Source organism: Pleurodeles waltl, chromosome 8, assembly GCF_031143425.1.
Source record: "Pleurodeles waltl isolate 20211129_DDA chromosome 8, aPleWal1.hap1.20221129, whole genome shotgun sequence".
In the NCBI taxonomy this organism is placed as follows: domain Eukaryota; kingdom Metazoa; phylum Chordata; class Amphibia; order Caudata; family Salamandridae; genus Pleurodeles; species Pleurodeles waltl.
Genome location: NC_090447.1, coordinates 73,070,015 through 73,093,738, shown reverse-complemented (window position 1 = coordinate 73,093,738; position 23,724 = coordinate 73,070,015). Strand labels below are relative to the sequence as shown.

Below are 23,724 nucleotides of genomic sequence, written 5' to 3'. Positions count from 1 at the left end.
AAGAGGGGGTGGTTTGGGATTATGATTCGGGCATAGGTAGTGTAAAAGGGTAGTAATGGGTCTTTAGGTTTAGGGGAAGGATAGCATTAAAGTTTTTTAGGGATTAGGAAAGTGTTGCAGTAAGGGGAAGTAGGGGTTTCTAGGGTTAAGGAAAGGGTAGACTTAAGAGTAAGCAATGGATTTTTACAGTTCTGTGAAGGGTGTGTTGAGGGGTATTATGATGTTTAAGGTTCAGGGAAGGGTAGCATTTAAGGGCCAGTAAGAGGTTTTTACAGTTCATGGAAGGCTAGTGTTACGGGGTTGGTAGGGTGCAGTAATTAGAACAGTTAAAGGGTAGTTAGGGTGTTCAGGGATGGAAAGTGTTAAGGGGCATTGAGGGTTATTAGGTTACAGTTCAATTAAATAATACATGTAATAAAAATGACTTCCAATTCAACATTCTTTTGAACTTGTCAATTTGGCAGGGTTTAAGGATTAGTAGCAATAAGGAGAAGCAAGTGGCAGATTGTGTTCAGGGATTGGTAGTGTTAAGGGATGGTTTGAGGTTGGGTTTCTACTTGTCGCCTCAGCAGTGCTAATTGGGCCTGAGCCATAGAACTCAACCCCCAGAAACCTCCTGCCAATAAAGAGTTCCCTGCCATGACATGACACTCAAAACCCAAGTGCAGGCTCCACCATTGCTCATGGGCAGTGGAGTGAGTTCAATTAATAAATAAAAACAAACATATAATATCTTACCAGGAACAGTGGTTACCAGGACAGGTCTTCCTCTCAAGAAATGGCTGTGAATGGTGGTAGAATAGATAATGGAGCCTCTCTGCTCCCTTCCGTCCTGTTTGCTATTGCAGACAGGGCACCAGGGTGGTTAACATTCTTGCAGATCTCCTTCACCAGTTTTAGTTTATGATGGAGGAGGACTGCTGCCCTAGTGATCTGTTCTTAGTTGAACAGGGCACTGAGGCAGCTGTCTGTCTTCCAACACTGCTTTTCAGACCACGGAGGGCTTAACCAGCTCACCTCCAACAAAAACTTTAAATACAAAAACATCCTAGAACAAATGCCTTCTGGGACTTTGGTTTCTCTCAGAGCTTTACAGCTTTAGGAAGGAAAACAAGAGTTTTTTCCTCTCGCTGTCTCTTCCCCTCTTTCTCTCTGCCTCCCGGTGCTCTCCTTCCCCCTTCCCTTTCTTCTCTTTCTCTTCCCCACTGTCTCGCTCTGCCTCCCCTGTCTCTGCTACAATAAATATAAGAAAATGAGAGTTCCTCACCCTTATGAATGCCAGTGACACCTGTCCTTTGTTCAGGGCTGTGAGGAGACATTTAGGGGGTTATTCCAACTTTGGAGGAGTGTTAATCCGTCCCAAAAGTGACGGTAAAGTGGCGGATATACCACCAGCCGTATTACGAGTTCCATAGGATATAATGGACTCGTAATACGGCTGGTGGTAAATCCGTCACTTTTCCGTCACTTTTGGGACGGATTAACACCTCCTCCAAAGTTGGAATAACCCCCTAAGTCCTTATTAATGCTTGCAACCATATATGCTCATCTCTGAAGACCAATTTCTGGTAATTTTGCGTGCTTCATTTTGCTTACTATACATTTCGTGATTTTTCTAAACTGGTTTGGCAAGTTTATTTTGTCTTAACTTAATGTTGTTTGGTACTGCTTGAGCCTAATGTGAATTTGTCTGGGAAATTACCTGATGCTTGTGCCGTAGTTGCCAGAGGTTATACTGGAATTCTCTGAAAGCTGTGTTGTGACCTAACTAGTTTGTGTTTATTAAGTTGTTATGGTGCTGTAGGAAACTGGCTGTCTATAGTATACCAGTGTAGGGGGAAACTATGCAGATAGTCCAGGCGACCATTATTGGGGCACAGGAGTCAAAAGTAATTATCCCAAATGCTCTCTTTTGTGGTATTGTGGGTGAGCAGTTTGCGCTTATCAGCGGGTAGTGCTAAGCATTTGTTGAACACCGTCAATAAATGAGGCGCACTCGAGACCAATGTTTAGAAAAAATAGATGCTTTGTTTATAGAATGTTTCAACACCAGAAAACTTCAAAGATGGTAAGTATGGAGCAGTGTATCAAAGTTTTTGCAAGTAAATAACCCTTTTACTCACATGTGCTTTTACCCAGTAAATACATCAAAGCACCTTTACTGCCAACGGGTCCTTGCAAACAGTTCTCAGTTGTCCCTTGAAGGTTGTAAGGAGCTAAGAGAGCAAGGTCACTAAAAACAATAGCAGTGCCGTTTTACCTGCCCTGGGGGGGTCCAGGTGCAGTGGTTCTGGTCAAATCTGGTATCTTGCGCGCTGGATGGTTGGCAACGAGGGGGGCCACCTACAAAAAGCCTGCAAAGGGGGACTGCTGGAAAAGTCCAGGATCTCCCAACATGAGTCTGTCGGTGGGGGTCCTGGGAGCAATGGGTCACCGTTAGTTGTCATGGACCTTTGACCCGTAGAGCTCAGGTGCAGCAGGTTTCGGTCATTGGGTGCTCCTGCATCAAGGTGCCCACAGTTCTTGGGTGGACCTGCAAGAAAGGGACAAAACAGGACAGCTGACCACTCTCGAAGGTGTCCTCTGTGTTGCTGACGTCTCTCGAAGGCTTGTCCTCTGTTTTGGTGTTGTAGTCTGGATTGGACTGCAAAAAAGTGTTGGTTATTGCAAGGGGTCTGGCAGCCACGTGTATTGATACAGAATGACTCCATTGCGTCTTAGTGTCTCCTCACTTGGTGGGGTGATTTATCTGACCTCCTGGTGCACGATGACCTCCTCCTAGGAGGCTGTTGCATCGGTGGACCCAGTGGTCAGCAAAATGGTGCACTGGGCGTTGCGGTTGGTTGCTGCAGGCAAGTGGCTCCTCCACTCCAAGGTAGATGCTAACGGCTTGGAGAAGTGCTGTAGGCCCTCTGAGACTTTTGAAAGATGCACAGCTGCAGGACAAATCGGGATGTCGCGATTTTCTTGACAGGAGCAGGCACGGTTTTGTGCCAAAAGGCCACCAGCAGTCTTCCTGCTCTTCTTTATCCTCTTCTTCTTGGGTCAGATGAATCTGTTTTTCTGGTGTCAGTGGGGCCACCTAAATACTCCATTTAGTGGCTTTTAGGGGAGTGTAGGGTAGTAGCTGATGGACTACTTACCCTTGGGGTGACTACACCCCCTTTATGACCACCTCCTACAGGAAGCGGTCATAACCCTGTCTCAGAATTTCTATTTCCTTCAAAACAAGACGGTGGAACCCTTCTTACGTGAAGCACATCAGGCTGCTCACCTTAGGGGTGTTACTAGCTTTGTAGTGCACCATGCTTACATGCATAGCTAATTTCCAACCTATCTTGGTGCCAAATGTGGCTCAGGGAAGGAACTCTGTGGGAAGCCAGGGTCCCATATCAAAGGAAGCAGGGACTTTGAAGCCCCTTGCCTTGTAATGCAGGTTCACTAGCCATCCTGCTGTAGGAGGTGAGAACACCTCCCTCCAGAGCAGGCATTATTTCTTGCCTCTGAGCGCGTGGGCTCTCACCTCCACAGGGGCACAAAGATGCCTGTATGCCTGTGGTGGCAGGCTGGTCAGTCAGCTAGCACACTTAGGGTCAGGGTATTATGACAAGGGTAGCCTCTAAGATGCCCTCTGGGTGCATGTGGTAACAAGTTTCAGGCTGGCATCAGTCTGGATTTCTTAAGACAAGGTGTTTGATAAGAAACACCATAGGTTTCTGTGAAGCCATTAAGTAGCTCGGTTACTCATAGTGACCAGTGACCAGTGCATACCTTAAGATGGCCTCCCTATTAATTTGCAATACCTAGTAATCAAACTAGACATATCTGCTCATGCAGATAGGTCCTCACATGAAATGTAATGCACCCTGTCTTAAGGCTCTAAGGCCTGCTTTAGGGGTGACTTACGTATACTTAGGTGCAGTGAGTGGGGCATGGCACATAATGAGTGTTGCAAATTGTGTTCTCTCTCATGGCTTGAACCATGATACGCAGTTTGCGATGGAAGGCTGTGTGCAAATGTTAGGGGGGTGGGCTTAGGGTGGCACAATACATACTCTCTAGTACCCAGACCCTGGGTACCAGGGGTACCATTTACTAGGGACTTAGAGGTACGAGCGTGTGTGCCAATTGTACACGATTTAGGTCTTTTACCTCCCTCTAGGGAAAGGGCACTGGGGACCTGTTCAGGAACCCAGTGCATCTCAGTCGAAAAATCCTCTGTACTAGTGAGCAAAAAGTTGGGGTAAACCTGTCCAAAATGGGCACTTTCCTACAGGTGCTATCTCCCAAATCATAAATTTAATCTCAACTTAGTGGCTGTGACTAACAAAACATTTGGAAATCCCGGCAGGAGTACGATGATGACTAGAAATATGCATTGGAAGTCTGACTTAGAGCTTTCTAGCTGTATACACCCTAACCTCACACTGACTGACTAACTAAAAATATTGAGTCCTGGTAGCCAGGCTTGTTCACAGCATATCTTTCCTTGCTTCTGGGCCCCTTCAAACCAAAGCACAAATGAACATATTTTTAACATACCTATACACTTCTTACTCCAACGCATTTTGCCATTTCCCCAGGTTTGTGTGGTGTTAATGTATCGTTAACATAAGTTATTTAAGGTCTATGGTGAACAAGGTTTCAACGTGTGTACATTCTGAAAGTGATGAAAATTTAGTTCAAATATAGCATGTTACATGGTGAATGAAGTCTGGATATTTCAGTCCTAGGTGTAACAGAAGAATGGACCACAGTATATATATCTTTTTTTCATATATTACTCCCAAACAAATACCAGATTTTGAATGACTGTCTGCCTTAAGGCTACTTTACGGCTACAACAAATCTTCATTAAAATAAAACCTCTGTTGCAAAAACATAGTTTCATGGTGGTACGACACAGAATAGCCAAGTTGGAGTTAGCATTCAAGATGATATATTGTGCTGTGTAGGGTGCGCAGAATTTTACCTTCATGTGAGCGTAACTTGCTGCTTGGGTGATAGCCAACTCAGGTACTGTAGGAATCCTTCAAAATCTGGTGTTGAACAGTGTGTCTTGTATGGTAGGTTACCTTTACTTTGCAAATTTTATATTGTTTCTTTACATCACAAGTAAGTACATCAGGAGATTTTCTACATCACAAATACGTTTTCAGTAATTTACTTCCCAACTCTGTACTCCACATTTTAAGTTATTTTAAGCTTAAAATTAACTATTTTTTTATATCTTTATATATATGTATAAATACATATATGTATTTAATGCTAAGGCAAACTTAATATTTATTAGTTCATATGTTTACATTTAATTGAGTAGCCTATATTTAAGTTGAGCTGCTTAATATGTAAATTATAATGTAATGGAACATGGGAAAATGAAGTATGAATTATGTTAATAATTGGAAATGGTTTACATTTTTTATGATTAAGGGATGGGTCGTTTTTATTGGTAAAAAGGTGTTTATGACCCTGAGATAGGTAGATTTTAGACACAGAAAGGAGTATTTAGGGTTCAGGGAAGGGTAGTTCTTTGATTCAGGGATGGGTAGTGGATGGGGTGGTAAGGAGGTTTTTGGGGCTCAGGAATGAGTGGGTTTCAGGCTAGGATGAAATTCTTAGCATTCGTGGGTAATGTTTAGGGATAGTGATGTGCCTTTAGATTTAAGGGATGTCGTGTTTGAGGGATCGTTTGTTTTGGGATAAGGGATGGGTAGGTCGGCACACAATATAGTGGAATGGAATTTAATTTAATTTAAAGTAAAGTTAATTTATCTGTGTGTATATAACCTATATCTGTGTGTGTGTATGTATATTTGTTTACACAGAAGTAATACCACCTTACCTGCATAGTAAAGTACTCAAGAAGTAATGTATCATGATATAAATGTAATTACCGTAATGTAGTGGCGGACTTTAAATGGATCTAACAACTGATATTCCTTCAGCATCCACCAGTGATGGTGATGGGGCCCGGGAGAACACGATTCCAGGTCCCTGCTATACATGTTTGTGCACTGGTTCTCAGTTGTCGGAAGATGTATTCTTAATCTGGTTTCACATTTGAAGTGTTTACCATGATAGAGACCTGCCTTTTGAAGAGGAATGAAATGATCCCTTAGATCTAATATTCAGGGGCAATTTAAAGGTTCATGTTTGAGGCTTTACTAATGTCGGAAATATTTTTAAAGTCCAGGGTTGCTCTGTAGTGAATCTGCTTCAACACATCTGCATAATGAAGAGAAAATACTTCCTTTTCTGAAGTCTGTTTCTATTTCGGTCTGTCTTGGGTATTATTCGCTTCCTTTATATTAAGCACTGTGTGGCGGTTGAGTCGGTGTCACTGCTCTGCGTATATTCTTCACTCATCCTCCTTTTGACACCTTACCCCCTGCTTGGATAAGCCCAAATCATAAGACGACTGCCCATCGGGCACTCGTGAAGGTGAGTGGGCTTTGGCACTGAACTCAAGTGCTCGGGTGATGCAACCCAGAAATGAATATTTCATTACTTGAGATATAAGAAAAAGAGGCTACGTTGTTTCATCTGACTCCCTGAACTAGCCATTTATGCATTTATTTATCTGAATGTTGTATATAGTGCAAATAAATAAGGTACACTGTTCCACAGGTCGAAAGGGCACTCTTAAAAGTAGAAGCCAGGGCACTCACACACCCAGTGGATGTCATGCTTCATCAAAGGGCCTGCTCCTCGTTAGGCTGGCGCTGCAATGTCAGACGGACCCCTCGAGGGGGCTCTTTGCCAGAGATGTTTTTGAATGTGTGCCATGGTTGAGCGTAGGGGTAGATTCTGACTTACTTTTTTTCTGGTAGCGTGGAGGAACATTTTCCTTTATCACTCCCCTCGTTTTTAACCTTGTCCTAGATTCCTCGTGTAGAATAAACATACTGTTGGTAGGGTCTAGAGCCAATTTTAATTTACCCTCTCCAGAATTTTCACTTCCTCATAGGTCTGAATCTATTTATTTGTACTTAACTCTGGCAGGATGTACACTGGACCATTTAGAAAAACTTCCTGTCCCTCTCTTTATTCTTAATGTTGTGCGTGTGTATATAGTGAACAAAACGTGGACAGATGGCAGAACTTTTTACAGAATAACAGTTGCAATACATTTTTCTTCCACAGCACTTGTGGTTCCTTACGGTACATATTATTGAGGTCAGGGACCATAATAAGTTAGTCAAGTAAGGAAGCCAGTTCAATAATTCTTCAGCCATATAGTTTTACCTGCCATTCGGTGATAATGGCCTGTTGCCATGGAGCCACTGACAGACTTGGCCAGTATCACCTGCCATCTGTCAAGTTGATCATACAGTGCCAGTGTGGGCCTAGCAGAGTCATGTTCAACATCTTCGCCTCTGACCTGTTCTAACTGACTTTAGTGTGTTTCATCTTTCTTGGTGATTAGGTGTCATTTTTTTTAGTAATAGTAGATGGCTGGACATTACTTCCAACATGGCCACTGCCGTGTGCTGTGCTGGTGAAGACATCCAGATGTAGGGAAACAGTCTAGTTGTAAGCAGCTTGTTAACTACGATAGATGGTGTCCTCCAGTGGATCTAGAATTAGGTGCTGGGACTGTAGTATGATGGCCACAGTGACCAAGTACACTGGACAAAAATCACAGAACTCTGGTGTCTTCCCTCTTGTGGTCGAGGGGGAAGGGCAGATGCTCAAATTGCTTCTGTGGTTGAAGGGAGCTGCAGAGGCTGGATGTGGTTGCCACGTTGGCTCCTCAATAGTTACGAACCTAATCAAATGCTGAGGATGCCATCTTATTACTAAATAAGCAATTTCTGTACCCTAGCTTCTTTCCTTGATAAGAGGGTTGTACAAAGTGTGGAATCAAAGCTCCAGAGAGATAGTTGGGTCAATTCCAAGACGATAGTTACGTGGGTCCTGGGACTGTGTTGCTGCCCACAAAGACGAACATATTGTGCATCAGTCGTTAACCTAATGAGGCATTTATTGCCTCTGTGTTTTCCTCAAAACCGTGTAAACATGTTTGTAATCCTTGATCATCTTAAACCGAGATGCTGTTTGAAGATCCCGTCAAGTGATGCAAAGGGATGCAGTTGTGAATTGTAACCCACAATAGTATATAGAGTGGGGATATTGAGCAAGACATTCCCACTCAAAATTGTATATTGGAATTCACGCAGTGATAATGATGAAAGTGCAAGTTTAGCCTGTGCTGGTACCAACTCAATTGTTTGTTGTGCTTTCCCTAGGAGTTGAGTGACCTGTGGAGTGCTTCAGAGGTGGACCTGGCCCATGGTGGTTCCGTTACTCTGGGAGACAACGGATGACATTTTGCTGTGCTGCTGGCGTCTGGTGGTTTATGACTCAACAGAAAAGCTACCGCCGAAATGTCACCACTCAAAATCCAGCATATTGTGTCCTTTAGCTCTGAGGTATGATTGCAGATGAGAGCAGGTCAGTGCCCATCTCTGGCACTCTGAATAACCCGAAGCCAGTGTCTTCAAGTGAAGTACTGAAGGAATCGTAAAGCTGTCTGTCTTCCCCGTTTTAAATGGACACTATGACCCCGCGTTACACTACTGTCTTGTGAGACTGGCTCTTAAAATGGAAGTAGATATAGCCAAAGAGGAAATCCTACACGAAATGTTTTGGATAAAATACAGTCACCATTGTTTTTTTCTAGTGTTTCTGTTCATGGGTGTGTAGCTCCATCCAGAAGGAAAATGAGACTTAAAAACGAAAAAAGACATACATACTATTAAGATTCAAGATAAAAAAATATATGTATATTCATGAATATTAGGCGTGTGCGCTCTGTCGTTAACAGGCATGGTACGTTGTATAATTCATGCATCGTATTTCCAGGTCACTAATAACAAAACATTAACAATTAACGTCTTGAAATGGTTGTTTACAATAGTCGCACAATGGAATCTCTCTCTCTCTCTCTCTCTCTCTCTCTCTCTCTCTATATATATATATATATATATATATATATATATATATATATATATATATATATATTTATATATTCGAACAACTGAATAGACAGTCATTTTTTGAGGAATACTGTTTGGGTACAATATTTTCAGTTTCTACTGGACTGAATGCCTGTACCTTCATACATTAGCATTCTTGTTTAGTGTATTGCAAATGAGTTAATGATGGAGTGGGGCACGGGAGATAGAAAACACCAGGTGTAGACCTACCCAGTAGAACATGAACTAGTGGGAAATACTTACTGTTCTGAATTAGAATATCTAAGATCTTCATCTACCCAAACTTCTGTCCAGTGGCGGTTCTCTTTAATAGCCACCTAAGATAAAATCACTGGACCAATACAGAAATTATCATAGAAAGCACAGTGTCCGAGGCAAAGGGGACGTCACCTAAATATCCAAAGAATCGCAGTTGTGTTTTAAAAGTTGATTGTCAAATAGGCAGCAACATCTGGTTCATTGCAAGTGCAGAACTGAATCTTTTAGTTAATAAAAGCTCGATAGGGCCATTACAAAGCAAGGCAAATAAAAAATTCTCATAAGTCTGATATAATTCAATATTGTGTCAACTGAATTGTGAATCTCGAAAAAGTTCTAAATACATAACCGGATGACTTCAAAGATTGCATAGTAACCGCTCCCCTGATCATAATTCAATATATTGTGTGTCACAATCTCTCGTGGAAGTGAGATGATACCATCACTATAATAGATGTGCTGTAAATTCTGATATTGAAAGGACCAGCCAGGTCCATGGGGACTCAACCCAAGGAGGGGAGTCAGGGGTGACCCTCAGCAGCTGGGAGAGTCACAAGAAGAGGAAGCAGTCCCCACAGGTGACACACTGGCAGCAGGCACAGGAGTTGCAGTGAGGCCGACGCAGCACACTTGGAAGTGTCCCACGTTGCTGGAGCAGCAGGCAGGAGACTTTGCATTGCGGGGAGAAGTGCTGGGGGCCGGGCTACATGGAGCCTGAAGATTCCTTGGAGGAGGAACAAACAAGCCTTGGTAGCTGCAAGAGTTGCTGCGCGCAAGGGTACTGTCCTGCAAGGAGAGTATTGCAACAGTATTGGGTTATGATTCTGACATGTTTGATACCAAACATGCCCAGATGTGGAGTTACTATTATGTAGCTGGACCACAGGTAGTGAGTGACCTGTGGCCAGTACAAAGCTAAAATGACTTCCTTACACTTATTAAGTCCAGTTCAATGGAGCTGGAGTTCATAGGGGAACCTCTGCTCATGCAGGGGTGCCCTCACAGACTGGTACCTGCACTCTGGGCTAGTAGGGCCTACCATAGGGGTGACTTACAGTGTCCTGGTGTATGCACCTTTTCACGCGAGCTGTAACGGCAAGCCTGCAGGCACATTTTGCATGGGCGGCACAATACATGCTGCAGCCCATGGGAAAGCCCCAATGCCCTGGGTATCTAGGTACCATATACTAGGGACTTTAATGGGGCCACCAGTATGCCAATTGTGGGGTGTGCAAGGTCCTCTTCAACCAAATTTAGAGGGAGAGAGCACAAACACTTGAGTCCTGGTTAGCAGGATCCCAGTGAAAAGTCAAAACACACTGACAGCGGGCAAAAAGGGGGGCTAACCACGCCAAAAAGAGGGTACTTTCCTAAATGAGTTATTTGGTGCTTATGAATATTGATGGAGATCAGTCATGTCTGTCTGCCTGTTTGAAGATGAACATCAAACAATGAAATCTAGTGTTGAAACTGCTATCCATGTGGGTTCACAGACTCTTAGAAAACGTGGGTTCAGATACTCTTGGAAAATATTGAATGGCTCACCACAGAAGTAGTTTTTTTTTTTTAACTTGTGCCTGTGTTATCATATGTTAAACCACAAGCAAGGACGTAATGAGCACGGAGATGGAAGGGAAAGTACAGCAAAGTGTTGTGAGTGGTAGATGAGATGCACGGAGTGATATGAGGTGAGAGGGGGCGATGTCAAAGCTAACTTGTGAATAGGGGAGGTTGAAAAAGTTTTGACGATAGAGAGATGGGGAGAGGCAGTGATGGAGTTTGTGCAGAGGAGAATATAGTGAGGTAAGAGAGAGGTACAAAGAAACTGGTGAAAAAATAGAACATGGGGTGAGAAGGGGGCAAGAGGTGAATAAGTGGCAGTACATGGAATGAATAATGGACATAAGAACAAAGAGTAAGCATACCCGGGTGTATAAGGATTAGTTCATTGGAAAATAATTCATAGAAATCTAAGTAAAGGAAGATCATATCTTTGAGAGAGGGTGAGAATGAGTTGGGCATTCAAGAGGTTTGAAGGAGGAGGTAGGAGGAGGGTGGAGGGGGGTGAAGGGAGAATGGAAGACGTGTTTAAAACTGGGGAGTTTTACTGTGTTTTTTTTTTTTTTTGTGTGTGTTTCAGTTCAAACTAATTCTGCTGAGGGCAGGTTACTAGTTCTGGCATGGAATGGAGGCAAAGGATCCTTGAAGTATATACACCAACACTTTGACAGAATATCTGCTTTCCAGACTGTGTATAGGATTGGCCTTTGTTTCTGTCAACAGATGGCATGCTTTTCATTTAACATTCTTTAATATAATTCCCATAAATGAGCAAGAAATGTGAAAGAACGCAGAGCTTTTGGAGGGGCATGGATGGTATCATCCTGTGCAGAATAAATGGGTGAAGATTTCTCTCCGCGTGTTATGTGACTAGTCTGAAAAACCTGTTCGTTTTTCACCTCCAACAGGACCCAAAGCACCCAGTAGAGAACCTGCTGAGTGGCACCCACCCCTGGTTAAGCTGCCCGCAGGACCACAGCCAGCATCTGAAAGTGGAGCTACAGTTGGAACAGGCCAGTCACATCGGCTTCATTGACATAGGTACTGCAAGGACAAAACCAGTGATGTTCTGATCGTCTCCTACAGTGGTCTGTATAGACTGATACCGAGCAGATTGTACCAGCGGGAACATTATTTGTAGCCTGGCGTCCTCTTCTGACTGTCATACACCAGTAAACTGCAGGGAGTGTGGAAGGCACTGGACAAGAAGACGTGTATGTCCAGTAGCCAGCTCTTTAATAAGACCACACACCTCTCTTGCTCGCTTCTTATGTCATGTGCTCTTGACCACCATAGGTAGCCTTTGCTTAGGTGAGGGCCGTTTGTTGGAGTTTGCTTTGGAGGGGATTGCGCGGTCTCGGATCAGGGCTGCAGGTGAGGATTCTTACATGGTGGCTCTGGCTGTGAAGCAGAGGGGTGCACTGCTCTAGCAAGTTAAATGCATTGTCGGGGGATCTGACTGCTGGGGATTTGGTCTTTACTTCTGTGGGTTGAGTACTTCTAGTCTTGCATTAGGTTCATTTATGGTGAGTGATGCTGTTGTTCACCTCTAGGAAACTGTGGGTCGGCCTTCCTGGAGATCGATGTGGGGCGCGCCTCTTGGCCTGCGGACCAGCCTTTTATCACTCTGCTTCCTACCACTACGCTCATGACCCCGGCGGATTCTAAGACGGGGAAGAATCGCACTGGCGTTCGCATGTTCAAGAAAGGTAAATGCAGTACGTGGAGAATCAATGCTGTCCTCTGATGCATCTGAATACATTCACTGAGTTGGAAAGTGGTGGATAATTGCTTGCTCTTAAGGACCGCTGCTCCTACTTCACAAGTACAGTATAAGCGTATGGATTCTCATGGCCCCATGGTTTGCATTTCTTTTATTACTCTATCAGTATGTCCTGTGTGTGTTGTGTTTTTTTATTTATTTTTTTAATCCTTCTGAATTGCAATATTTTTACCCCACTGCTGCGTAAATGTAGTCTGAATTGTCTGGTGGTGCTGCGAATAGGGCAGACACTATGATCCATGTGAGGACAACTAGATTAGTGTTGCTGCTGTTATCCGCAAGTCTTTGTTGAAATTTCTGAATCGAAGGTGTCATACTGATATTACATCTGTGGGTGCGATTCACATGGAAGGCAACAGAGGAAGGACAAGGCCGTGGCTCGTTTATTGCCACTCTGATGTAAGTGACCATGAGATGACTTTGATGAAGGGTGGAGGTGTTCATATTTCCAGACTATACTCGCAAAACATGGCCTTGGAGTTAATACTCACAAATAATCCAGAAGAATCTTTCGGCAGGCAGAGTAGAACCCTCTGCCACCAACACAAAGGCGCCAGTGTGGATTGTAGCCCAGTTATTTTGCAGTGAGGAGCCGAGAAATCATTGGCTCAGATGCTTTGTACGGTGGTACAGCTGATGATTGGTTTCTCTGCTTTAGCTCAGGTATCTGTCTGCTTTGGCTGTGATAGTGCCTGCACCCTTCTAGTGGGTGCTTCTGAGATGGGGAGGCATGGTTCTAGAACCCCTGGGCCGCAGAGCTGTGGGTGTCCTTACCTTACCGTGTCTCCCTCCACCCACCCGCACTCATCTCCTTCACTGTCCATACTTAGTTGATAAAGACAGAGTAGTATGTTGGAGAGTTGTTAAGTGGAACAACGGTACGTTTCAAATGTTTGTTTCCCTTCTAGGGAAACCTCTTTTGGTGACATGTCAGTGCATTGATGTTGATGGTCCTTACCTTATGATAGGCAAAAGATTTATTATTTTAAGGTTTAAGGCTGAGTTGGATGCTGCAAATGCTTTTGTTAGCTAATGCATAAGAGCAGCTCGAAGTGCCAGTGTACAATAATTAATGCTGTTTCTCCATAGTTAGGAGTGCAGTGCTCTCTTTTAGGGTAATGTGTGGGTGCTCAAAGGATGAGCACACGGGAGCTAGGATCTTCCACTGAAAAGTTTCACTTTATTTTATTTACAATATCTGTGTAGTAACAACTATGAATACAGGGAGTGCAGAATTATTAGGCAAGTTGTATTTTTGAGGATTAATTTTATTATTGAACAACAACCATGTTCTCAATGAACCCAAAAAACTCATTAATATCAAAGCTGAATATTTTTGGAAGTAGTTTTTAGTTTGTTTTTAGTTTTAGCTATGTTAGGGGGATATCTGTGTGTGCAGGTGACTATTACTGTGCATAATTATTAGGCAACTTAACAAAAAAAAAAAAATACCCATTTCAATTATTTATTATTACCAGTGAAACCAATATAACATCTCAACATTCACAGATATACATTTCTGACATTCAAAAACAAAACAAAAACAAATCAGTGACCAATATAGCCACCTTTCTTTGCAAGGACACTCAAAAGCCTGCCATCCATGGATTCTGTCAGTGTTTTGATCTGTTCACCATCAACATTGCGTGCAGCAGCAACCACAGCCTCCCAGACACTGTTCAGAGAGGTGTACTGTTTTCCCTCCTTGTAAATCTCACATTTGATGATGGACCACAGGTTCTCAATGGGCTTCAGATCAGGTGAACAAGGAGGCCATGTCATTAGATTTCCTTCTTTTATACCCTTTCTTGCCAGCCACGCTGTGGAGTACTTGGACGCGTGTGATGGAGCATTGTCCTGCATGAAAATCATGTTTTTCTTGAAGGATGCAGACTTCTTCCTGTACCACTGCTTGAAGAAGGTGTCTTCCAGGAACTGGCAGTAGGACTGGGAGTTGAGCTTGACTCCATCCTCAACCCGAAAAGGCCCCACAAGCTCATCTTTGATGATACCAGCCCAAACCAGTACTCCACCTCCACCTTGCTGGCGTCTGAGTCGGACTGGAGCTCTCTGCCCTTTACCAATCCAGCCACGGGCCCATCCATCTGGCCCATCAAGACTCACTCTCATTTCATCAGTCCATAAAACCTTAGAAAAATCAGTCTTGAGATATTTATTGGCCCAGTCTTGACGTTTCAGCTTGTGTGTCTTGTTCAGTGGTGGTCATCTTTCAGCCTTTCTTACCTTGGCCATGTCTCTGTGTGTTGCACACCTTGTGCTTTTGGGCACTCCAGTGATGTTGCAGCTCTGAAATATGGCCAAACTGGTGGCAAGTGGCATCGTGGCAGCTGCACGCTTGACTTTTCTCAGTTCATGGGCAGTTATTTTGCGCCTTGGTTTTTCCACACGCTTCTTGCGACCCTGTTGACTATTTTGAATGAAACGCTTGATTGTTCGATGATCACGCTTCAGAAGCTTTGCAATTTTAAGAGTGCTGCATCCCTCTGCAAGATATCTCACTATTTTTTACTTTTCGGAGCCTGTCAAGTCCTTCTTTAGACCCATTTTGCCAAAGGAAAGGAAGTTGCCTAATAATTATGCACACCTGATATAGGGTGTTGATGTCATTAGACCACACCCCTTCTCATTACAGAGATGCACATCACCTAATATGCTTGATTGGTAGTAGGCTTTCGAGCCTATACAGCTTGGAGTAAGACAACATGCATAAAGAGGATGATGTGGTCAAAATACTCATTTGCCTAATAATTCTGCACTCCCTGTATATTGTAAGTCAAATTGATACAGGAAAGTTGGAGTTGGTCAGATGGTGCAGGGTGTTTAGAAGTGATTCCTGGGGATCCAGCTTCCAATAGAAGTGTTCATGTTCTTCTGGAAGGTCATAAGCGAGAGCCCCACACTAATGTGCAAGAGGAGGTTTTTCAGAAGATTCTTGGTGCTGTCCACGAGAGAGCTTGTTTGTGTTAGCTTGCTTGAATTCAGCAAGCTTCAGGCTCCTGTTAAGGTGATTATTTATTTTTCTTCTATCTCTTGTGAGTAGTTAAGCAGGTTGTTGTCAAGGTGATTGCCAGAAAGTTGCAGAATGTTTTAAATTCAATACAGAAAATGTATTCTGGTGGCTCAAGTGTAAAATTGTGTTTACAACTAGTTCTACATGTGTTAAGTGTTTTTGATGTTAATTTACCGATGACGGTTTTGTCCTGATTTTATGAATGGTAGAGTCTAGTAAACTACTCTGTATGACTAAAATGTGCAGAAGTTTGGAGTAAACTGTAACGTAGTGTAATTATTTTTTTTAATCGTCTGGCTCATTCAGAATCTTTTGGTGCATCGGGGATTAGTCAGGAGTAACTGAAGAAGGGGGCAATGCCGGTGAGCATCAGGGCATGAACAGGCCTTGGGGGTTGATATTTTTACATTATATAAATGTAGGTGGAAGGTGCAGTATTCGTGAATCTTGGTTTTGCAAAGATTTTGTATGAAGCCATTCTGCGATTTAGCATGAGGTACTTCGCTAATAATTTCTAGTAGAATTTAACCTTGGTAGAGGAAAAACATTACTTTTCATTGTATTGAGATTTAGAAACCCAGAGGACATTGGTGCCCCGTTTTCGGGGCAAATCTGACTTAAGATATATATATAAAACCAGTGTTTTGGGGATAGAAGTCTGTTGTCTCTATAATGAACTACAGCCTTTATCTTGGCTGCTAGGGTTCCCGCTGGTAGCAGGTTTCCAGTAGCTTGACAAATTGGGCTGAGGATGAGAGATATGTAGGGCTAGATCATGTATACTTTTTCACTGGGATCACATCTTTTGGATGAGGAGGAAGACTTTAGTTTGATCAGAAAGTTTAGTAGAGGTCCGATGGTTTGAAAGGTTTTAGAAGTCCAGGAGGTCCATTATTGGGAGACATTTTAAGGCATTGTTGTATGTGGGAGGGTGTGTGGGATCAGCTGCTTAAATATGAGATAAGGGTGCTTCTATTGCCTGTTCCTTTTAAAGATCTTTAATATTTCCTTTTCTCTGTAGAATGGGGGAGTGGTTGGAGGTTCTCAGAGTAGCTAGACTGTCCTGTTTCTGATATGCCTGCTGCAAAGTGGTGGCAGAATGTTTTCTCTCTAGAGTTTCCTGCTTGTTTTAGTTAATTCTTATGGGTTAGGTGGAGTAGTGGGATTGAAGCAGCTATTACGTTTAGGGAGATTTCTATGCTTATGTAGATGATTATTGGATTCTAGAATACCTCTGCCCTCCTTCCAATTTTAATGTACCTCATTTGAATGACACCTTGCCTTAAGCAAAGTGTATACTTATTCTCAAAGCTTTTTCTTTTTTTCAGGAGATTTTCTTCCTGAGGCAATGAGTGAACGGTGGGATAGAGTCCGAGTGACGTGCAGCCAGCCTTTCAACAAACGCACCCAGTTTGGTCTGTCCTTCCTTCGAATCTACACCCCACCAGAAGAAAGTGAAGACGATGACGATACGGCAACCGCTGGTCCGAGTAAACGTCAGGTATACAAAGCGCATGCTGCAGCAGTACGCGCACCCGGCATACGACTCCTCGTTGTCCCAGATGTAGCGCTGCAAATAGACTACAAGCCTCGTATGTCACTTTACCTGGAGAAGCTTTTCTAAACTGTTGCATGTGTTTCAAGCTTTACTCCACTAAGAACACCTACATATGTAATACAATAGTTGGCTCGTTCTTCAAATCAGCTCTAGTAATATTCCTCACCCACCCCCTCCAAGAGCAGATTTGCAGAGAATGGTTGTGTTCATCATCTCTGGCCACTAAATGTTGCTCAGAAGTGCCCTTTTTATCAAGCAGCAGTTTCTCCATAAGAATAGATGGGATTGACAAAATATTGTAACCAGGTCTGAAGGAGATGTTTTAATTTTATAATTTTATTTAATTTTTGTCAATGGCAACCATTGAAACCAATACAAACAGAAGGTTCCAAATTTTAAAAAGCATCACAGTACATTTAAAATAGTTAAAAATATAGCAACACAAACAAACATTATCATTGTTGCATCATTTCATAATGATGAACATGAGTTGCTCATAGCTTGCACACTAATACAGTGGGCAGATGTGAGACAAGTTACCCTCCCCTTGTGCTGTGAAAGTAAAGGAGGCTTTCAGTAAAGGATTTCAATTCCAATTCAGACAAACACTACATCTTCTGATGGCTGTTACTCCTGCCCAAGAATGAGTTATGTGAAACACAGGTATTTTGTCTCATCTTATTCGCAAGAACGCCTTAATTAGGATATGACACATTAATATACCATATTATGTTACATTTAATATTGGATCTGGAGCAATGGCAGACTGGGAGTTAGACATGCAAAAGTGAGGATAGCACTCTACCAGATGTTTGGAAAAATAAGATCATGCTGTGAAGATATTGACACATTTTCCAAATGACTTGTTTAAAATGACAAGTGGTAGGAATGTGTGAATGGAGGCACCTTAGTGATTCCGACACTCCAACATCTTGAGTGCCATAAATCGAATAGGGTTCTGGATCTTCAAAGGTATTTTTATCCGGGTGAACACATTTTAAGTCCTATTGAAAACATTGACCAATGTCTACCAGCAAAACCTGCAGATAAGAATGTTTGCGCAACTGAGGTATGGCCTCGCATGTCAATAGAAACACCATAAGGAATACTAGGTCCAGATGCCATCAAACATACTGGTTAAGTAGCAATCATGCCTCCTGGTTACAGTTTGCCATGTATACTCCTTAAAATTTTGAATCAAAGAACCTGCGCACAGAACGTTGCGTCCCTGAATATTGTGATTTAGAATAAATTCAGCATTGCGTAATAATTAAAAACTGTAGCATCACATACATTGCAGCAGAGTTTGTGTTGCTCTTCCTGTCTGAAAATGTGCAGCTGTGTAATGAAGAGTGGAACATTTCTTAGGCTGTTCAAGAAGATAATGTATGAAATCTACCCTTTCCTCGTTATCTTTTTAAGGTTTGTGACTCAGTGTCTGAAAGGTTGTGTCCCAAAGAGACTGATGCTTTGTTGCTGTGATACAATTTCTTTAGTCTCTGATCTATTATAAATCCTCTCATGGTGGCTGATGTTTAGTGGGCGCAAACTTTTTAAACAACCTCAAGAAAGAGCTGGGATTCTGAATTTAAGGCATCTATCCTTGCATATATAGTGAGCTTGAAGTAGCTTTATCTGGTACTTTTAAGTCTGAAGTTACTTTCTCAGATTTGACCTTTCAAAACCTGTTTTGTTCCTGGATCAAGTTAGGCCCCTCTCTGGTGCTTGAGCATGTCGCTCAAAAGAGATGCATAGTATTCTAGAACACATTGCAAGGTACCTCCAGTAAAGTGGCATATTAAAAGACTGTAAAAGTAGGCTTGATTTGTTTTGTGATACTTAACTCTTAGTGTCAGCACGAGGGCTTGAAAAGTGGTGCATGGAGTTCACAGCCTCACCCATTGCACCTTTGTGACAGCCCTGTCTCAGGTCCGTGAACGGCCTTGAGTTTTAAATTACTTTCTTTGGTATGTTTACAAGTCTAAACTTGACGTAACTTTGTTATATGTTTAGCTCAGAGCTTGTACATTTAAGAGAAATACAATAAGGTAACTCTCTGGCGTGTACCATCTTTATATTGACTTAATAATATTGTGCTCCAGGTTATATACACAGGTTACTTCTCATAAATCCAGATATATGTAATGTAACGTATTATAAAGGCATACATGTATTCACAGAAAAAAAAGTTAAATTAGCGTTCTAGTCAGGTGAAATCTTCAGTGTCATTGTAACGTTTGAAACAAAAAAAAAACACTGGAATTCACTAATAGTTCTCTAGTAGCACAATCTTATCAATTATCATTTCAGATTTTGCAGTGATGTTATAGAACATGTGTTTTGCTTTCACTAATGACCGAACTGACAAAATCTCTGGAATGCACTTCTCAGTTCAAAGAAGACATTTATTATTTCACCAAGAGGGTCCTAAAAAAGGAGATTAGTATGTCGAAAGCACATGTTTAAAATTAGTCACAGCAATGAAAGGAAAATATACCAAAATAATTCTCAACTGCAATGTACATAGCAAATATATGTAGTTATGACTGTGGAAAGCAAAGAATGAAGTAAACATTCATCACCGTAGGTCCTTACAAGCTCTTCATCTTTCTCATGCCAGAAAGAAGATGACACTGTTCAACTGCGAGAAAGATATCTCCACCTTCTCAGGCATTCAACGTCTAATCATGACCAAGGTCTTGGAAATTCCACCGCTACTGAGCAGGGCCACCTTTTTATATCTTAAAGAACCGTAGAACGGCTTTCTGGAAACACCCCCCCCCCAATAAAAAAGAAATATTCAAACATGCTGGCTAATGTAGGTCAGAGTTGAAAGAAACAGGTTGGAACCGGCCAGTCTCCCAAATTCTCGCTCAAGGCCAAACTGTTCCCTACTTGGACTAAAATAAAAACACAAAACATCAGTCTGGTACATTCTTATCGTGCAGACTGACTAACTGTTCGGTGATCATATGTCCTAGCTCTCCGGTGAGAAAGAAAACGAAAACAAGCCGAGTTTACAATGTGGAATATTACTAACACATTTAACATGGCAATGTCTGACGCTACGATAAAGTCAATAGGCAGCTAAACTGAATACAAAATGTAATCTGCAACTGCGGAACACTAGACAGCTAATCCAGGTTCAAAGTAGTGCAACACAAAGTCAGTGGTCAAAAACACATATTTTACTACAAGTCGAGTGATGTAATGTATAGGGTGATTAGCTGTGCATGGCGATGGTGCGAGTTACAGTTACCATTGGAGTTCCCACCACATCTTGTGATTCGAAAGATTTTGTCCAACAGTAGGTGGCAGGAGTATGCTAAGCATGTGCATCTAGAGAACTGCATTGTACACAGAAGGTTACAGTCTGCTTACAGTAGAGGCAGGTATAGGTTATTTATCCAGCTGTATGGATATCTATATTACAAGCAGAAGATTTACATCCCCTCCTGAGTGTAGTTTCCACTTTTTTTTCCCCTTCTTTTTTCCCCTAATTCACAAACATTCCTAAAAGTCCATCTGGAAAGCAGTATTGTTGGTAGGTTTCCAGGCACAGTACTGGGAATGCCGTGTGACATCGCCTACGGGCTCCTAGTTCCTACTCCTGGACATCTGCATAGCTTACACTTCCTTACTAGGGGAGTTAAGCCTGCTGCGCAAATGCACTTTCTTGTAAACACTTTTCCTCTGTAGGTGACTAGTTGATCTTCCTCTACTGGAAGAGCTACTCCAGTCCTTGGCCCCCCAACACCCACCCCCGTCGCACCTTTACATTTACTTTGTACAGAGGATTCTTCACAGGCTTGGTACAGTAATCCACAGTAGTAAATCCATTTACACTTGCTGGGAAGCCTTTTTTTTTATTCCAGGCATACATAAAAGAGAGATGTGTTCTTCTGTGAAGTTAGATTATCACAAAAATACCTCTTTGAATAGGGAAATTATAGTCCAACAATGCACCACTGCCTCTAACATGGCGAGCAAGTCAATTGTTAGTAGGCCAGAACTCTCCAGGCAGAGTTATAGCTGCCTATTAGTGCTTTGCTTTCATAAATGAGCAGAAAAACGTATTGAAATAAATTACTGTGATAATTCAAAAGTAACTTCTGACACTGTGAATAGATTACTTCATTGACTGGCCCAGGAAGGGCGATCTCATGGGTGAAGGGGAGTAAAAGAGCATTGCCTGCAGATACATGGACTAAATGAAGGGCCACAAACACCAGTGGTGTGTTAGGAATGCTGCAGCATAAGGGCTCCTGGGCAGTCCCCACCCAGGAAAAACGTATGGCAAGGGTAAATAAGAATGTCGCAGAGCGAGGAGGGGCGAGCGCGATCCTGTATAAGTAGGGGTGGGGGCACTGGTTCCTTGTAAACATCACCTACACTTTGGAGCACGTATTGCTTTTGTGTTACTGCCATAGTCCTTTTAATATGAAGGTGCAAATCCGAGCTTATAATATTTGTTAGTGACTTGCGCTTTGTCAAACTAGAGTTTGTTTCACTTGTGATGCGCGCATAGCTCAGTCTTCTTTGTCTTCTTGGTTACTTAACCAGGGGCCTTTAAACAAGCATCTCATATGCTCATCAGCCAGACTGATGCAGAGAATAGAAAGCTTTTCAAATGTTTCTCTGCAAGGCTGAATTGAGGTGCAATGCCAAAAAATATAGTGGGTATACCAGAAATGTTGAGCTTACCTTAGTGCTGTTAACTGCACATGAAAGTGAATGGTGCACACTTTGTAGGGGAGCTACAGCAGAGGCACGTGCACTGCCAGACCACCTTTCATGGATGAGGAAGAGACACTGCCATCTTTCAGTCTCTCCGGCTACTGTGGGCCTTGTACAAAAGCCTGAAATGTGTGCAAGTGTGTTCAGAGTATCTTAGGCATATGAGCTTGGGCTAGATATTGAGACTTCAACTCCGTGGTGTGTGAATGGTCACATTTGAACTGCAAATTGAATCATCAGGAACACCTTCTATAATGGTCTTTGTCTTGCGCCTGCCCTCTTCTGTGTAATTGTTCCAGATTAGTGTGCCTTGCTTGCAGCACTCTGGTGTCTTGACTGGCTGAGTTTGGCTGTATTCTAGCGTCTGTGCCTTTTTCGGTAGCAAGACTTTGCTCACAGCTTGGTTCGTGTGTCAAGTTTCCTTTTCTACCTCATACAGGAAGAAGTGGTATCTGAGGAGAATGCAGCCAGTTTGTGGCCTTCCTGCCCAGCAGTCCGCAATTCCTTCTTTACGGAAAATGTACAGTAAGTGGAAACTGGAGATGCACCGCTTTTTAATATTCAGCAGGAGAAACATTAAAACCGCTAGGTTGATACTATTGTGCTACATTTTGCTATGTGCTGGTAGATGTTGCTAGTAAATTAAATTTGATCTGTTAGATAATAGAACCATGGGGATTTCCAGACTCCGTGCTCTTTCTCTTTCAGGAATGGCACACAGGAAGAGGATCTGAAGAACCGTCTGCTGCAGATGGACTCCAGTGGGTCTCCACGTCCCGGGAACCAGCCATGTCTGAGCCGCAGTGCACGCATGGTGATCTCAGCAGCGCGTTCTGGCAGGCGTTCCTTCCCAACAGGGCCAAACGCAAGTCCAGAGTCTCCCAGGTCAACATCCGTTGCGAAACGGAAAAGTGACACTCCATTGGAAGAGCAAGGTGCAGCGGGCACGAGCCAGGAAGCTTTGGGTAGGTCCCAGCATGTCTATAGTACAGGTTTCTCTCGCTGAATAAAACTGCAAATATTCAGGCTCTTACAGCAGAGGCCAAAAGATAAACCAAATGTTGAAAAGATGCAGGCGTAGAAACAAGAAGTGAGAGGAAATGGAATGCAGTTGGACGAATGTTATTTAAAATGTACAATTGTTAGAAATTGGGTCTTTGGTTGACAGTCAGGTTACCCCCTTTTCAAGCAAGGACCTTCACTCTAGTCAGGGTAAAAGAGAATCACCCTTGGCTAACCCCTGCTTTACCCCCTTGGTAGCTTAGCAGAGCAGTAGGCTTACTTTTAGAGTGCTAGGTGTAAAGTATTTGTACTAAAACACACAGTAACGTAATGAAAACACTACAAAATGACACAACACTGGTTTAGAAAAATAGGAAATATTTATCGAAACAAAACAAGACCAAAACGCCGACAAATCTGCAATACACAAGCCATCAACTAAAAATCAAAAAGAGCCTTTCAGTAGTTTTAAACGCACACTAACGCTGTCAGCATGAAAAAGTACCTTGGACACGTCAAAAATAACTCCGCACGGACGCGTGCACGTCAAAAAGGGCTTGCGATGCATTGATTCCACTCACGAGCGGGACCGTGCGTCGTTTCTCCTTTCGCCGGGTCGGGCGTGTTGTTTCTTCTCTCCGCAGGAGAGCGATGCGTTGATCCGGTCAGCACACTCTGGTCCGGGCAGGCCTTGCCTTGTTTTTCCACGCACAACGGTACTGGAGTCGAAAATCCAGCCGCACGATGATCCGAAAACCCCGCAGCGTGGGTTGTGATCTCCCAGCCTCCATCA

At 42.8% G+C, this 23,724-nt stretch overlaps 1 protein-coding gene across 1 annotated transcript in view; it reads left to right on the top strand.

The window, feature by feature from the left end:
• XNDC1N (XRCC1 N-terminal domain containing 1, N-terminal like) overlaps positions 1-23,724 on the top strand; it is a 305,166-nt gene that overhangs the window by 10,518 nt on the left and 270,924 nt on the right. The window contains exons 2-7 of the mRNA XM_069203429.1: positions 8,253-8,435; positions 11,729-11,861; positions 12,374-12,529; positions 16,963-17,135; positions 22,369-22,454; positions 22,638-22,894. Coding sequence (XP_069059530.1) covers positions 8,391-8,435; positions 11,729-11,861; positions 12,374-12,529; positions 16,963-17,135; positions 22,369-22,454; positions 22,638-22,894 — 850 coding nt within the window. The 5' untranslated portion in view covers positions 8,253-8,390. The remainder of the gene's footprint in view (positions 1-8,252; positions 8,436-11,728; positions 11,862-12,373; positions 12,530-16,962; positions 17,136-22,368; positions 22,455-22,637; positions 22,895-23,724) is intronic.